The sequence below is a fragment of the Lolium perenne genome, chromosome 6 (genome assembly GCF_019359855.2).
Source record: "Lolium perenne isolate Kyuss_39 chromosome 6, Kyuss_2.0, whole genome shotgun sequence".
In the NCBI taxonomy this organism is placed as follows: Eukaryota; Viridiplantae; Streptophyta; class Magnoliopsida; order Poales; family Poaceae; genus Lolium; species Lolium perenne.
The window spans coordinates 211583912-211600637 of record NC_067249.2 but is presented as its reverse complement, the minus strand read 5'-3'; the positions used below and the strand labels follow the sequence as shown (position 1 = coordinate 211600637).

Below are 16726 nucleotides of genomic sequence, written 5' to 3'. Positions count from 1 at the left end.
GGGGTTCGAGGATCTCAACTTTCCTAACCATGTCTACAAGCTTGATAAAGCACTTTATGGTCTCAAGCAAGCTCCTAGAGCTTGGTATGAGCACCTTAAGGAATTGTTGGTAGACCGTGGGTTTGATGTTGGGCTAATCGACCCCACTCTTTTTACTAAGAGGGTCAATGGGGAGCTTTTCGTTTGCCAATTATATGTTGATGATATTATTTTTGGCTCTACTAACAAAGCTTTCAATGATGAATTCTCAAAGCTTATGACCGATAGGTTCGAGATGTCTATGATGGGAGAGATGAAGTTTTTCCTTGGTTTTGAGATCAAGCAATTGAGAGAAGGAACCTTCATCAACCAAGCAAAATATCTCCAAGACATGCTCAAGAGGTTCAAGATGACCGAGTTGAAGGGTGTGGCCACTCCTATGGTTACCAAATGTCATCTTGCTCTTGATCCCAATGGTAAAGAAGTGGATCAAAAGGTATATCGCTCCATGATTGGATCCTTGCTTTACCTTTGCGCATCTAGACCGGACATAGTGTTGAGTGTTGGTGTGTGTGCAAGGTATCAAGCTTCTCCTAAGGAGAGCCACATGATGGCTCTCAAAAGAATCTTTCGATATTTAGTTGATACCCCAAGATATGGTATTTGGTACCCCAAAGGCTCAAGTTTTATTCTCAATGGATATACCGATGCGGATTGGGCGGGTGACAAGGATGATAGGAAATCAACTTCCGGGCTTGCCAATTCCTTGGTAGGTCCTTGGTGTGTTGGTCTTCTAAGAAGCAAAATTGCATATCTCTCTCCACCGCCGAAGCCGAATATGTTGCCGCCGCAAGTGGATGCACTCAATTGTTATGGATGAGGCAAACTTTAAAGGAATACGGTGTCATTTGTGACAAAGTGCCTCTATTATGTGACAATGAAAGTGCTATCAAGATTGCCTATAATCCGGTGCAACATTCAAGAACGAAGCATATTGAGATCCGGAATCATTTCATTAGGGATCATGTTGCCCGGGGTGATATTGAGCTTATCTTTGTTCCTACCAAGGATCAACTTGCCGATATATTCACAAAGCCTCTTGATGAAGCAAGGTTCACTTATTTGAGGAATGAGCTAAATATCATTGATTCAAGGAGTATAGCTTGACCATCTTGCAAACACACCTTCGTCTCAAAACTTTATTTGGTTTAGATGTGGGCATGGAAATAGGGGGAGTGCGGTTTAAATTATTGAGCTATTCCTCCCCCCATAATGCCAACATTAAAGATTTCATTCTCGTTATATCATATTTTGATATGTGAGCTTAAATGATGAGTATTGGTTTGGACCCAAGATATATCTTCGCGGTGCCATACCATAACACTCATATATGGTGGCCTAGGCCACCACACTCTTCTTTGTGAAGAGTTGGAGTTGTTTGGTTTTTCATTGGATTTTATTGACATCTCCATGTTCTTATGGGAAATCACTCTAGTTTGGCCTTATTTGCTCATATCTTGCAAACTTGAGTGACCATGTACCATTAACAGTTTGTATCTTCTAAAACCTAAGCCTACTCTCCCCTATAAGCCATTTCCATCTTGCTCATTTGTCATGTTTGGTAAAAAACTTGGAGTTTGAGGTTTTTCGGTCGGATGATCTAGGGTGCTCCATCTTATTGGTAAATTTGTACCTTATATGTGACGTGATACTTTATTACATCATATATGGGACTTGCAAATAACCAACGAAAGATGGGCTGGATTTCCGGTGATTCTGGAATTTTCCAGAACCCCGGATAATCCGGCCCCAGGCCACCCCGGAATATCCGGCCCGGCCGGATTATCCGCCCTAAGCTAGGGCCGGATTATCCGGCCTGGGCAGATCTTGAAAGGGTTGAGTCGAGGGCGCAGGGGGCAAAACGGTTCAGACCTTCCCCCCACGCGCCTCTCTCCTCTTTCTCCTCTCAAGGCCGCCGGATCTCCTCCTCCTCGCCGGAGACGCTCCATCCGCCCCCTCTCGGAGTTCTTGGGTGGATCGGGTGCACCTCCTCCCTAGCTACCTTCTCCACCAAGCGGTTTCCACAATGGATGTGGGTATGATTCACAATCTCTAACCCTAGATGTTGTGTTTTATATGTGCTATTTTCTTGGTGGAATTGGTGTCTAGTTGTTCCAAATCATGAGTAGTGTACTCCTCTTGCATGCTATGAGGCCGATCTAGTCTTAGACATGTTTTTGATTGGAAATCTGCACATCTCGCAGGCGGCCGGGCCGGATTATCCGCCCCCAGGGGCACCGGATTATCCGGCCTGGAGCTTCATCGCCGCTGCAGTTTTGCTTCAATCTATCATGTTTAGACTTGTACCAACTTATAGCATGCTTCTCGAGTATTTTACTATATCTTACATGACTTATGAGCATTACCTTCTCTTTGCTACCCGCCTTTGCTTCTCACAGGTGGTGCTTCTCGGGGTGGTCGGAGACGCCAGAGGCATGATCGATCTAGTGACGAGTTTGCACCCAATGCTCCTCGCAAGTCGGTCACTTCAAGAAGGAAGAACAAGGAAGTGAGGGAGAACTACAAGGCCATGGATCCAGTGTCTTATTCCGCTCTCCGCTTGAAGAACTGGTATGAAGATTTGCCAAGAGATGAAGAGATAGAGGGCAGGAGATATTGGTGCATGGAGCAAATGTACATCTACAAGGACATCTATGAGCCAATGAAGAATCTGAGACCCATGCAAGCCATTGATGTGGACATTCTAGCTGAAAACGATCACTTTGAAGATGCTATCTGGGTTGTTGGAAGAATGGGCTTGAAAGATATCATGAAGATTCAATGTGACTATAGCCCAGAGTTGGTGAAGCAATTCTTTGCCACTTTGGCAATCAAGACTGATGAGGAACGCACTATGGAATGGATGTCTGGCTCCACACACTGCAGTGCCACTCTGCACCGCTTTGCCAGTATTCTTGGAGTCTCTATTGATGAGGGTCGTCGTCTTCATGGACCACAACAGGCAGATAAGAATGCTCTTGCAAATCTCTATACCTCGTAGAGGAAGGATTGGTTTTACAAAGGGGCTGCTTCTCATATACTGATCGGTTGCTTCGGTTCTTTCGGGCAACCATTTGCCCAAGTGGTGGTAACAATGATGCTATCCGGGGAGTTCTTGTAGATCTTATGCACCTCAGCTATAAGTGTGCTCGTGATGGTGATGAAGTGAGGGACTACACTCTTGATATCATGGACTTTATCTTCCATGAGATCCGTGATGCCATGGTCTCCCGGACCACCATACCTTATGCACCCTACATCCAGCTTCTCATCAACAACTCTGTGTCTGTGAGTGAAGATTTGAGTGGGTATCCGTTGGTGAAGCACCATGTCAAGAAGGCCTACAAGCTCAAGCCAGTCTCTTCTGCTGTTCCTGCACCTGACTCTTTCATGGGTGATGCTCGTTCTAGTGGTATTGCTCCTGGTCGTCATCCCGATGTCCCGGCTATGAGGAAGCAAGTGACCCGGCTTAGTTGGTTTCAGCGTCACATCCTTTGCATGAACATTGAGATCCATAAGGAGAACTATGCAGCTAGCCGTGAGCGTTCTGAGATTAAGCATACTCAGGCGGTTATTCTACACAAGCTCAGTGGTGATCAAGGTCCCCCACCTCAGCCTCCAGCTCACCCGGGTTACACTAGATGGCACTCTGCACAGGTTCCATGGAGTGATCTTGATGATTGCCTTCAAAGGTCCAACACCTCCCGTCGCTCTCCGGATGCTCCTGACACTGATGAAGAGGAAGAAGAAGAAGAAGAGGTGCAAGAGTCCGATGATGATTATGCCTCCGAGTGATTCCCATGGGACGTGTAGCATCGCGCTTGTCCCCTTTTTGGCGTCTCGATGCCAAAGGGGGAGAAGTGTTCTATTAGGATTCTCGGGGATTTGCATGGTTTGGGCACAAGCATAGGCGTTTATCATTCTTATATTGCTTGTGTTCCCGCTTATTTGAACTATTTGGTTTATTTGTGTGCCGTTCAAAACTATGTGCTATGTGGTGTGAGACATTGTTATGGTTTTCGGATTTCTATTTGTTGAGATCAAGGATATTTCATTATGTGTGATGCTATATCTCCGTATTATATATCTACACATGGGTATGACTTCCTTCATCCTATCTCAACTTCATATGTGTCAATGTCTTTTGTTAGAGCTCATGTTGGATATCTCTTGTGTTGAGGCACCATACTTCTATGTGTTGTGTATTTGTATTCAAATGCAAATTACTTATATGCACACATGTAGGGGGAGTGCCTCTATGTTTTGCCATCATGCTTGTCTCTATAATGATTCTTTTGCAAATCCGTATATTGTCATCAAACACCAAAAAGGGGGAGATTGAAAGAACATCTCTCACATTATGTTTTGTGTGTTTGATGTCAATATATATGATACACTAATGTTTGTTTAAGTGGTACAGGGATTACATAGATATTTATTCATGTGTGTTGGATTTGATCGTGTGTCAAAAAGGATTCAGAAAAAGTTTGGCCAGGCCGGATAATCCGGGCCGGATGTTGTTGAAATATCCGGCCCCCTGTTTTGGCTAAGTGTTTCAGGGAATTTTGGCTCGGAAGGGGCCGGACATTTGGCCGGATAATGTCCCGGTATTGTACCAGGGCCGGATTATCCGGGCCGGATATTTTGGAAATATCCGGCCCCCCGTTTTCGCTAAGGACTGGAAGAAAATCAACTCACGGAAGGAGGCCGGACATTTGGCCGGACATTGTCACTCTTTTGCCCCGAAGACCGGATTATCCGGGGGCGGATTATCCGACCCTTACTTAGGCCGGATTATCCGGCCCCCCCGGAAATCGCAACGGCTCCATTTTGAGTGGGGGTATAAATACCCCCCTTCTTCCTCCTTGCCTCTTTGCTCAATCATTGCACAAGAATTCTGCCAAGCCACCTCCATTAGAGCCAACTCAAAGAAAGTCAAGATTTGCAAGATCTCCTTCCTCCCCCAACCAAATCTCTTGATCTTTGGAGATTCGAAGGAGAAGACACCGATCTACATCCTCACCGAAGCGTTCTTCATTTCCCCCTCTCTTGTTTGAGGGATCTCATGCTAGTGTTCCTATTTGGTTCCCTAGTTGATTCGTGTTGATGTATTGTTGTTGATTGTTGTGTTGTAACAGATTTGGGAGCCTCCAATTTGGTTGTGGATGTGTGCCCCAAGAACCTTGTAAAGGCCCGGTTTCCGCCTCGAGGAAATCCCTTAGTGGAAGTGGGCTAGGCCTTCGTGGCGTTGCTCACCGGAGATCTGAGTGAAGCCTTCGTGGCTGTTGGTTTGGCTTTCGTAGCAACCACACTCCTCCAAACGTAGACGTACCTTCTTGCAAAGGAAGGGAACTACGGGAATCATCTCCGTGTCATCGCGTGCTCCACTCTCGGTTACCTCTATCCTATTCTCTCTCTATTGCTTAGTTATCTTGCTTAGTTGGTAGCCTTGTCATATAGGTAAATTCACTTAGTTGCATATCTAGAGAATTTACCATTTGTGTCAAGCCTAAATTGAAAAAGAACTAAAAATTGGTTAGCACCTATTCACCCCCCCCCCTCTAGGTGCGGCATACGATCCTTTCAATAGGCCAACGACACTTAATTGCGCATCAAGCAAGCGACCAACTAATTAGCGCTGATAAATTAATTAACTTGAATCTTGACAAGTTCTCTCGAATGAAAACATATTTGATTAAGTTGCCTCATAATATATATATAATTAGTGTGCATGAGTGCATGGAATACCTTGCACATATCATTCGTGCATATATTTCAATATATATATATCTGAACATATTCTTGGGGATAAATATATATAGTTCAATCTCTCTCTCTCGATCTATATATATATCGTTGGTGGCCAAAAAACACACTTATATATACGCATGCACTTTATGCGCAAAGGCGCGGGTGCCTCTAATAATGTGTGTGTGCACTCGATCGATGATCCCTAAATCTTAAACCCTAAAATCCTAATCCCTAATCCCTAATTATACCCTAAACATACACCCCCTAAACACCCTAAACACTAAACCCTAAACCCTAAAGCCCTAAACCCTAAACCCTAAACACTAAACCCTAAACCCTAAACCCTAACCCTAACCCTAACCCTAGCTAACCCGAAACCCTAAACCCTACATATATAGGCCAACGACACTTAATTGCGCATCAAGCAGGCGACCAACTAATTAGCGCTGATAAATTAATTAACTTGATTCGTGCATATATTTCAATATATTTTTGAACATATTCTTGGGGATATATATATATATATATTTAAATCTCTCTGTTATCTCGATCTATATATCGTTGGTGGCCAAGAAACACACTTATATATATATGCATGCACTTTATGCGCAAAGGCGCGGGTGCCTCTAATAATGTGTGTGTGCACTCGATCGTTGATCCCTAAACCTTAAACCCTAAAACCCTAATCCCTAATCCCTAATTATACCCTAAACGTACACCCTAAACACTAGACCCTAAACCCTAGACCATAAACCCTAAATGTACACCCTAAACACCTTAAACACTAAACCCTAAACCCTAAACCCTAGACCCTAAACCCTAAACCCTAGACCGTAAACCCTAACCCTAAAACCCTAGCTAGCTAACCCTAAACCCTAAACCCTAATTAAACCCTACATATATATATATATAGGCCAACGACACTTAATTGCTCATCAAGTAGGCGACCAACTAATTAGCGCTGATAAATTAATTAACTTGATTTTTGACAAGTTCTCGATCTCGAATGAAAACACATTTGATTAAGTTGTCTCATAATATATATATAATTATTGTGCACGTGCGCATGGCATACCTTGCATATCATTCGTGCATATATTTCAATACATGTTTGAAGATATTCTTGGGGATATATATATTTCAATCTCTCTCTCTCGATCTATATATCGTTGGTGGCCAAGAAACACACTTATATATATACACATGTACTTTAATTTATTTGCCTCACAATATATATAATAAATATGCATGCATGGCCTAACCATGTATGCTTATATATGTGTTTAATTTGGAGATTTCAATCGCTCTCTCGCCGCTCTCGTTGGTGGCCAACAACACACACATGCACTTTGTGCGCAAAGGCATGTGCCTCTAATAATGTGCTTGTGATCGATCGGTCTAGTTTTAATTAATCATAGCACACAAATATAGAAGTTGTATTTGAATCCACACAACCCTAATCTAAAACATATAGCCCCTAACATGGCCTAATTAACTGACCCCTTCTCTCTAGCTAATTAGTGGAAATTGCACAAAATCGAAAGGGGTCCCTCACTAATTATACATATATATCTAGATTGTGATAAACTTTTGCCCCATATTTGGTGGATGGGTGCATCTTGGCATGTAAAACAATTAATGTTTGCAAATGGTGTTGTGAAAATTTATGTACAAATGATTTCTTTCCATCCAAAGTGCATAAAATGGGAGTTTTAATGAAGAAGGTACAAATAAAACAGCTCAACATGCCTCCACACCCCGATTTTCACAGGAAGTAGAGCATATTTAAAGGATAATTCCAGAGTTTTACTATTTTTCAAGCAACTTTGCTAATTTCCACCCACTCACATGACTTTATGTCGATTTAACAAAAATAGGGCGAATTTAAACTACATGGGCGGGATAGTTTGAATTGTGCGCGCGGCAAAGGGAACCGCCTATTCCTCAACCTTGTGCACGACAAATTACACACGCAACTCCATTAAACACCACCTACCGGGCGGCCCGGCCGCATGACCCCCCACCCACCGCTACACAACTTATCCCCGTCCGTGCGAAGAGCTTCCCCTCCCCGTCCCGTCCGTGCGAAGAAGAAGCTTCCCCTCCCCGTCGTTCTTCTCGAGACGCACCGGCGGTCAAGTTGATCCACGGTAGGGTTGCTATCTCTAGCTCAATCATGCATCGGGCAAGACGGCCTAACGATTTATATTTTCTTGATGCTGCTAAAAAAAATCATCAGTATGCTCGAACTAATTGGCACTTTATAGTTTTCCGCTCGATTTGTCCTCGATCAATTTGTTCATTTGCGTGGGCATATAGAGTCAGTTCTGCGCACTCGGTCCGTTAATTTGCTGAGATGCCATGGCAGAGATTTGTACACGATCTGTTTGCTAAAATGTCGATGGGCATTTTTTGTTTTGTACTCGACATGATTGCTGAAATGCATAATCATGTACTAGTATAGTTTTGTACTCGATGGATATACATTTCCTACTTCGCCTTAAATTAATCGCCAACCATTGTATCTCATAATTAAACAGATGGACAGAACTTGGATACTGCATGGACAAGTATGTTCCCCTTCATATATAAATGGTGTTCAACCCTTTATGGGGTTTATTAGAGCTCATGAAGGTCACGACCTGGACGTGTATTGCCCGCGCTGCACATGTATGAATGGTGAGAAGGGGCCTCACCATGTAGTCGAAGATCATTTACACATTTTTGGGATGGACCGCACATATGTTAGGTGGGTTTATCATGGTGAACCACATAATGATCCTTCAGCGGGAGAAGCAGATCTTACTCACACTGTATGTGTGCTGGCATATGTAGTTAATTATTTATATTGATGTTGCCGCTGTTTCGATCAATAGTTTGCATTGCTGTGCAAGTTCTGTACTCAAATTTAACTTGTTGCAGATGGATGGACGGGAAGGAGAGAAAAAGCGCTTGCTTCAGGAACCGGGTTTCAGCTCTGGGACATGTGTTGTGCCAGATGAGAAGGTAAATATGTAAAACGGCATTTGTTCAGGTTGCATCCCTTAGATGTTTGTCTAATCTGTTGATGTACTAATTGCAGAAGCATAGAGTTGAAGAGGTCTCTCAGTTTGATGGGAGATTTGAAGATGAATCTCAGTTTGATGCACCTGTGGATGGTACTGATGACGGGCCTTTCATAGACGAAGGTCCCGCACCTGAGATTATCCAGCCTACAGAAGGAGGCCGTGGACCGAGTACATAGCTTTGCGTTGAAGTGGATGCACGCCCAGAGATCATCAGTGGCGTCCGGGTAGTCTCAAGACCACCCAGCCCTGATGCACCTATGGATGGTACTGATGACGAGCCTTTCATAGACGAAGGTCCTGCACCTGAAATTATCCAGCCTACAGAAGGAGGCCGTGGACCGAGTACACAGCTTTGCGTTGAAGCGGATGCACGCCCGGAGATCATCAGGGGCGTCCCGGTAGTCTCAGGACCACCTAGCCCTGATGCAAAATGTTGAGCTACTTTATGATTCGTACTCCTATGTTCTGGTGCTGTAGTATGTACTATCTTTGTTATGATTTGTACGCCTTTGGCGCTAGAACTATAATTAAGAATTCAGTGGATGATCGCGTTGCAAAATTTGACACCCACACAATCAGTTCATCGTATGAGTAGTAGCACAATTACTTCTACGACCGGTCTGCCAGCGCATTAATTGGTAGCATGAAACACTTTCAGGCACTCCCCTCTGATTCATATTAATTGACTCAATTTTGTCTAGATATGGATGTATGTAGATGCATTTGTTAACTAGACTAACAAACTTGAGTCAGTTAATATGAATCGGTGTAAACCGCCCAAGTCCTCCAGCAGCTAGTTTATTGACTCTGGACTCCAAGCCTCTCGCGGCAAGCCATCGACGAAGCTTTGACCAGATCTTGGCCCGCTTTTTTTTTGCGAATAGCAAAGCTTTGACCAGTTCCTCTCGGAATACAGCACGCCAGTGAGCTTGCACGGTTGCCATGAGCACTTTCCGGCGGAACTTCCTCTGCAGCGCCCTCAAGCCGCCACTGCGAGACAGCACGCAGTGCCTGATGGCGTGTAACTCACACGTTCGTTGGGAACCCCAAGAGGAAGGTATGATGCGCACAGCAGCAAGTTTTCCCTCAGAAAGAAACCAAGGTTTATCGAACCAGGAGGAGCCAAGAAGCACGTTGAAGGTTGATGGCGGCGGGATGTAGTGCGGCGCAACACCAGGGATTCCGGCGCCAACGTGGAACCTGCACAACACAACCAAAGTACTTTGCCCCAACGAAACAGTGAGGTTGTCAATCTCACCGGCTTGCTGTAACAAAGGATTAACCGTATTGTGTGGAAGATGATTGTTTGCAGAAAACAGTAGAACAAGTATTGCAGTAGATTGTATTTCAGTATAGAGAATTGGACCGGGGTCCACAGTTCACTAGAGGTGTCTCTCCCATAAGATAAACAGCATGTTGGGTGAACAAATTACAGTTGGGCAATTGACAAATAAAGAGGGCATGACCATGCACATACATATTATGATGAGTATAGTGAGATTTAATTGGGCATTACGACAAAGTACATAGACCGCCATCCAACTGCATCTATGCCTAAAAAGTCCACCTTCAGGTTATCATCCGAACCCCCTCCAGTATTAAGTTGCTAACAACAGACAATTGCATTAAGTATTGCGCGTAATGTAACTAGTAACTACATCCTTGAACATAGTGACAAGGGATTAACTTGTCAATGCCTATGGATTGTAGGCTAGGGTTTAGTTAGAAGTAGAGGGTAAGTAGATCTCGAAGGTTTCAGCCGAAAAGTACTCGACGATTGTGAAAACTAGGGTTTGCAGACAATGATTCGATTGATTCTTTGTCCCTCGACTCCCCCTTATATATGAGGTGAAGCCGAGGGATTCGTGCTATACAAGTTTACAGAGTCCGGGACGGTTTCTAACTCATCCCGCCAGATTACAAACAACACTTCCTATTACAACTCTATCTTTCCTTAGTAAATCTTGGGCTCCCGAATCTTCTTATTCTTCGGGTATTGGGCCTCCAGTAAACCCCGGGTACCATCTTCGGCAGGCCCATTTGGGATGCCTATGTCAGTAGCCCCCGAGATTTTGCTTGAATCGTAGAGTCAGGGAAAATCTCCATTGTTTATTTTTACTCGAAAGCTTTAACCTTTTATATTTCTTCACATAAAATTCTATATTGTACAGGGATACTGGTAATTGGGGCTAGTTCATCTGACGGATCAGGTACTAGTTAACTGCTCTAGTGGCAATCCGCAAAAACCTACTTCAAAATCACGTCCCCGGACATGATCTCGGGATACTGGTGTAAACGTCGACAGGTGCCGCTTAAGGTCTTACCATTCTGTCGAGTCCCAGTCAAATTTATCGGGTACCTAACGCGTCCGTTAGGATTTTTCTTCGTATCTGTTGATACGGATAAAAGTAGCAGAGCGCAGTCTTTGGCGATGCCACGCCCAGCAGAACGGATCTGGGGTCTTACCTTCGCAAATTTACGGCATTCAGAAATTGATCGCAACTTCGGCGTTCTGAGAATATATTGTCGAGTGCTTTTCCGGCTGTTGGAATGGCACATTTTATCGAGTCATATATGACTTATATTGTTCTCCCGATGGGAGTATATGTAGAGTTAATTATAACTCGAAATATACTCTCTTGTTTTTCTATTTTTGTTAATTTCATCGGGCACGCGAACAGCGTTCCCGATGGGAGTAGCCCCCGAGGCTACAACCAAGAACTTGTGCTTGGTTGTAGGCTCAACATTTTAATCCACCTTGTCGCATTACTTCCCAATATGATCTCTTTCTTCTTCTCTCTTTTTTTTTTATCTCTCGGGTGCGCGAACAGCGTTCTCGATGGGAGTAGCCCCCGAGGCTACAGCCAAGGACTTGTGCTTGGTTGTAGGCTCCCGCAATTTCTATATTTATCATACTCGAAAATTTACTTTTTTTTTTTTCTGAAGTAGCCCCCGAGCATTTGGGCAAAAACTTGTATTTGACCAAAGGTTCCCGAGGTATTGAATAATTCTTTCTGTCGCCGTTTTTCTTGTCGACATACTTCCCTTAATCAAATTTACTTCATCCTCCTCGAATAGTCGTGATTTTTCTGCCTTGTGGGTCCATTGCTTCGACTACGTTGACACGTCGTGCAAGTAGTGGGCACACGTCCTCCGCTTTTCCTGGCGCATGTACGGTAACGCCTATTTCAGTAAAAATACTCTTTTGCCCTTGTGTCTAGAAGATCCATCCTCACCACACGATTTCTTCATCCAACGGCACACTGCTTCACCCGAATCTTATATAAACCCTTCTTCAACCTTCGTTCATCCCCTCGCTTGCGCCGCTCACCTGTTCCTCTTCGCAAAACTTCCCCTGCGCCCAACTCTCTCCAATCTTCCGTACGCACATACATTGCTCTGCCCACTGCCGTTGATGCCACCGCGCACGCGTCTGACTCGCCATAGCACGCCGGAATCCAAGATGGCCGCCGAGGATCTTGAGTGGGAGAGATCCAAAATCTCCAATCAAGACATCAACACGCTGAAGAGGCTCGGCCTCATGACGAAGGAGGACGCCATCCGCTTTCCTAGCGAAGAAAGCTACCCCAAGCCTCCAATGGAGTATCGGGTTAGTTTTGTTGATCACCTGATCCGCGGCCTTTCAACCCCAATCCACGATTTCCTCCGCGGCCTTCTTTTTGTTTATGGGATTCAACTGCACCAGTTGACTCCCAATTCCATCCTTCACATTTCTATTTTTATCACACTTTGCGAATGCTTCCTCGGAATCACTCCCAATTGGGCTCTGTGGAAGCGCATTTTCTGCCTCCGCCGTAATGGCTCCCACAACGTCACTTATAACATAGGTGGCGTTGTTATCTGTGTTCGGACTGATGTCGATTATTTCGACGTCAAGTTTCCTGATTCTGTCCAAGGATGGCGCAAAAAGTGGCTCTACATCCACGAAGAAAGCGCCAATTCTGTGGAGCACAACATAGTTCCTTTTGACGGAAGTGCCAGGATTCAGCGTCGCCGTTCCTGGGATGCCGAAGCTTCTGAAGAAGAGAAAAAGGCGACAGAGGCGCTCATGGCTCGTATCCGTCATCTTCAAAACACTCGAGGCAAAGAGCTATCTGGTGTTCAAATTACTGCCTACTTCCTTAGGATTAGAGTGCAGCCTCTTCGTGCTCGCAAAAATCCCCTTTGGACGTATTCTGGTGAAAATGACGCCAACAGAATCTCCAGTGATCTTTCTGTAAAGGACCTGGAAAAATTGGTTCGAAGAATTTCTCGATTAGGCAAGAAGGATCCTATTCCCTCCTCCTGTCGAGTGGAACCATACAGTGCTTCCAATCCTCTTCCCGAGGTATTTTGTCTTCTCGAAGTTCTATCTTGATCTGAACTGTTCCTTGTATCTTATTGCAGTGGTATCTCACTTATTCTCTTTTGTCACTATTTTCTTGTAGAATCATCCTACTATGGCTTCCCTTCCTCCTCTTCCTGAGGATGGAGAGGTCGAAGAAAGAGCCGTTGTCGATGATGTCAACCAGGAGACCCCTTCTTTTGTGAATGAACCCGCAGATTCTCGAAAATCTGCGGGATCTACTGAGAAGGATGCTGCCTCTGAAGATACAACATCAGCACAATCTCCTCCTCCTGCTGTTTCTCCGAAGAGCAAAAGGAAAAGGAGCAATGCCGAAGATTCCGGGACCTCGAAACCCGAAGAAACCGCTGCTCGCACCTCAAAAAGCAGCTTATGATCCATACCTTGAGAGTATCATCAGCTCGTAGGTTCCTTGCTCTTTTCCTTTTCTATTTGAAGAATTTTATTTTGCCTTGCTTTTTATGCTGCCACTATTTTGTCACAGTGATGATGAAGAAACACCAACTTTAGATGTGGCTGCTCGAACGAGCACGTCACATACTTTAGTTATTTCAGAAAAACCAGTTGAAGTGGAGGAATCGTCGCCTCCTCAACAAAATGTTGATACATCTACTCCTCCTTCGAGCCCCCGTGCCCCTTCACCAAAAAGGGCACGGGTTGAAAAGATTGTTAATCCTACCCCTCAGTTGGGCAGTTCGTCGACTCTGCTCTTAGATGATGTAAGTTTGTCGACATCTATATTTTCCTTATTTTGTTTTTTCACACCTTTTCTCTTTTTCATGCCGATGTTTCTTTTGATGTACTTACCTTTGAACAGCCAATGATCAAAGAGCTTCTTCGGATCGGGTCCCAATTTGTTGGGTACCGTGAATATGCCGCCAGAGCCGAAGGTAACGACTTTTATACTTGCTATTTTTCTTTGACTTTCTATTCCTGTTGCTTGTCGCTATTTTTTGATCTTTCTTTTCTTTCTTTTTCATATCTCGACAGAAAAACTTTCAGAGGCCAACGAACGTGTCGACGCACTTGCTCAAAAACTCGAGCAAAGTGAGGCGGCTCGCAAGAAAGCTGAACTTGCTGCTAGCAAAGCCAAGGCCGAGGTTGATGAAGCCAAGGTGAAAGCTGCTAGTATCGAGGAGCTGCAGAGAAGGCTCAAAGATGCCGAATCTGCCTTAGATGAGCAGAAAACTGCACAAACTGTGCGTGAACAGGAGATCATCAAGCGTTTGAAGTCGCAAAGTCGACGTACGCTGAGTAATATCATCAACCCCTTCTATTGTACTTCCTGTTTCTTGGTTTTTGACTAATGGTTTGTCTCGTGTGGCAGCCCAAACAAACCAAGATTTTGATCTGGAGAATCCCGTCAATGACCCTCTCCTTGATGCACTTTCTCTTCTGGAGTTCCATGGGCGCGAAATTCGTGAAGGCGTGGCCAATGCCAGTGCAAGTTTGTCGGCGTTGTTCCCCTACTTCTTCCCGAAGAAAGAGGAACCTTCGACTTTCCTTGCCCTTGCCAAGCTTTTCAATTCGTCGGAAGACCTGGGATTGAAGATGCGTCAGGAGAATATGAAGGTTGCTGTCGAGAGTACTGTTGCCCTGGTTGCTGACAGCCAACAGACGCTTGATTGGATGAAGGTTGGCGACACCAGTCAGATAGAGCAGTCGAGATGGAGGTCGCTGATCAAGGCGGCCAAGCCCAACACGAAGAAGATCTTGGCGTATCTGGGGATCAAGCCAGCTTCGACTCCTAGCTCCTCGAGGCCGGAGGTCTAGTTGCATGCCTCTGTTTTTCTTTCTGTTTCTTTTGCTTCTGTCGCCAAAGTAGTCATTTGGCGACACGTACTTCCTTAGCTCCACTGAAATGCCCTTGTAATTATTCCAAGAGATTAATGAAAACTTCTATCTTTGCTTGTTGTTTGATGTTGTCTTGTTTATTTTTCAGTTGATATTTGATAACTATACTCCATCTTCTGCTCCTTCCAATGTTTCGCCTTCTTCTTCCCGCGCGAGGAGAGCTTTTGGTGCTACCGCTCCTGTCGACGATACCTTGTCGCAAGAACTGGATGAACTTCGGCAACAACTTCAGTATGCGAAGAAGCAAACACTTGTGATGATGGAGCAATCTCGTAAGTCATCTGAAGCCGAAAAAATTGCTCTTCAACAAGCTCGCGAGGCCGTGGCTGCTAAGGAAATTGCTGCTTCCGAGGCTGAAAAGGCGACTATTCGAGAAAATTTCATGCTCGAATTAATGAATGAAGCCAGTGCAGATATGTCGGGTATGCCTGTTTCATCCGCTGATATCCTTTATCTGCATACTATTGTTTCTTGAAGGTTTCCACTTCTTTGTTTTGATAGGTGCCTTTACTGATGCTGCTGCCGAGGAAGAGAGGGTGAATGCTAGGACAACCCTTCTTGTTAATCTCTCCCTGGACCATGGTTCTTTGTTTTGGGCTACCCCGGAAAGGACCCGCCAAATTGTCAGATTTCAAGATCGCGCCTCTCAAACTCGCGATTTCCTCGACTTCTGTACCAAGACCTTGTCCATGGTTTACAACTCCATGTTTCCTCGAACGTCCAACCAAAAACTCTTCCTGAATTGATGGAAAGGTTCAAGGATGCTCGCAGATCCATGATTTTGTCAAGGCTCAACTAGTAGCTGGCGCCAGATTTGCTCTTATCATGCTCCAAATCTGCCACTCGAAGCTTGACCTTACCCAGGTTGTCGAGAAGGTTCACCAAAAAGTAAAACGGCGGAGAGTTGGTGTTGACAGGATTAACACGAAGGTTACGCCTATAGCCGAAGAAATGATTGAGGACCTACTTCGGATGGATGCCGACTTATTTGACGATGGCCATTATGCCGATTTTCTTGGTGCTGCTCCTGAGGAAAACAGGGTTACTCTTGATGACATATTGAATCAAGACTAGTTAGTTTCTTCTTGTAGATATTTCTTCTTTGTAATCCATGACTATATTGTAAGGCAATCATTATATTTCTCTGTTTGTTTAGCCCCCGAGTGTTTCGGTGACTCTTTACTATATTTGTATACTTGCGAGGTTTTGAACCAAGGCATTTATATATTTAAGGTGAATATGAGCCCCCAAGCTTTTTATTGAGCACTATTTTGTATTTTTGTTGACTCACGAGGTATTTGAATACCAAGGCAAGTTTTTCCTTTTGTCGATGAACTATATTGAAATTCGTCGGAGCGAAGACTTTGGTCATGTCGATAAAGAAGAAAAGTTATATTGTCACTATCTTTATTATATTGCAGCACCGCGAGCCCGCCTCATTAAAAACCTTCTCCGGCCCCACTCGGTGCCCCGAAAAAGGAAAAGAGTGCGTCTGAAAACTCGCGGGCGTTTCAAGACATTGAAGCTTTACAAAGACTATATTTTGACTCTAGGCGTAAAACGCCTAAGTTGCGCCACGTTCCGTGGGTTTGGCTCCTCCACCCCTGTCTTCTTGTCCTTTATTCTGTATGCTCCTCCTCCAATTACT

General features: G+C 44.5%; 2 protein-coding genes across 2 annotated transcripts; both read left to right on the top strand.

The window, feature by feature from the left end:
• The first annotated feature begins 853 nt into the window (after positions 1-853).
• On the top strand, positions 854-3040 carry LOC139832622 (uncharacterized). The gene is made up of 2 exons (XM_071822417.1): positions 854-2075; positions 2439-3040. The coding sequence occupies exons 1-2, from the start codon at positions 2066-2068 to the stop codon at positions 3038-3040; spliced, it is 612 nt and encodes a 203-aa protein (XP_071678518.1). The 5' UTR covers positions 854-2065.
• A 10673-nt stretch (positions 3041-13713) lies between these two features.
• On the top strand, positions 13714-15208 carry LOC139832894 (uncharacterized). Its single transcript, XM_071822856.1, has 4 exons — positions 13714-13943; positions 14042-14114; positions 14215-14469; positions 14552-15208. Exons 2-4 carry the CDS (start codon positions 14045-14047, stop codon positions 14995-14997), a joined length of 771 nt encoding a protein of 256 aa, XP_071678957.1. The 5' UTR covers positions 13714-13943; positions 14042-14044; the 3' UTR covers positions 14998-15208.
• Positions 15209-16726: the final 1518 nt, after the last annotated feature.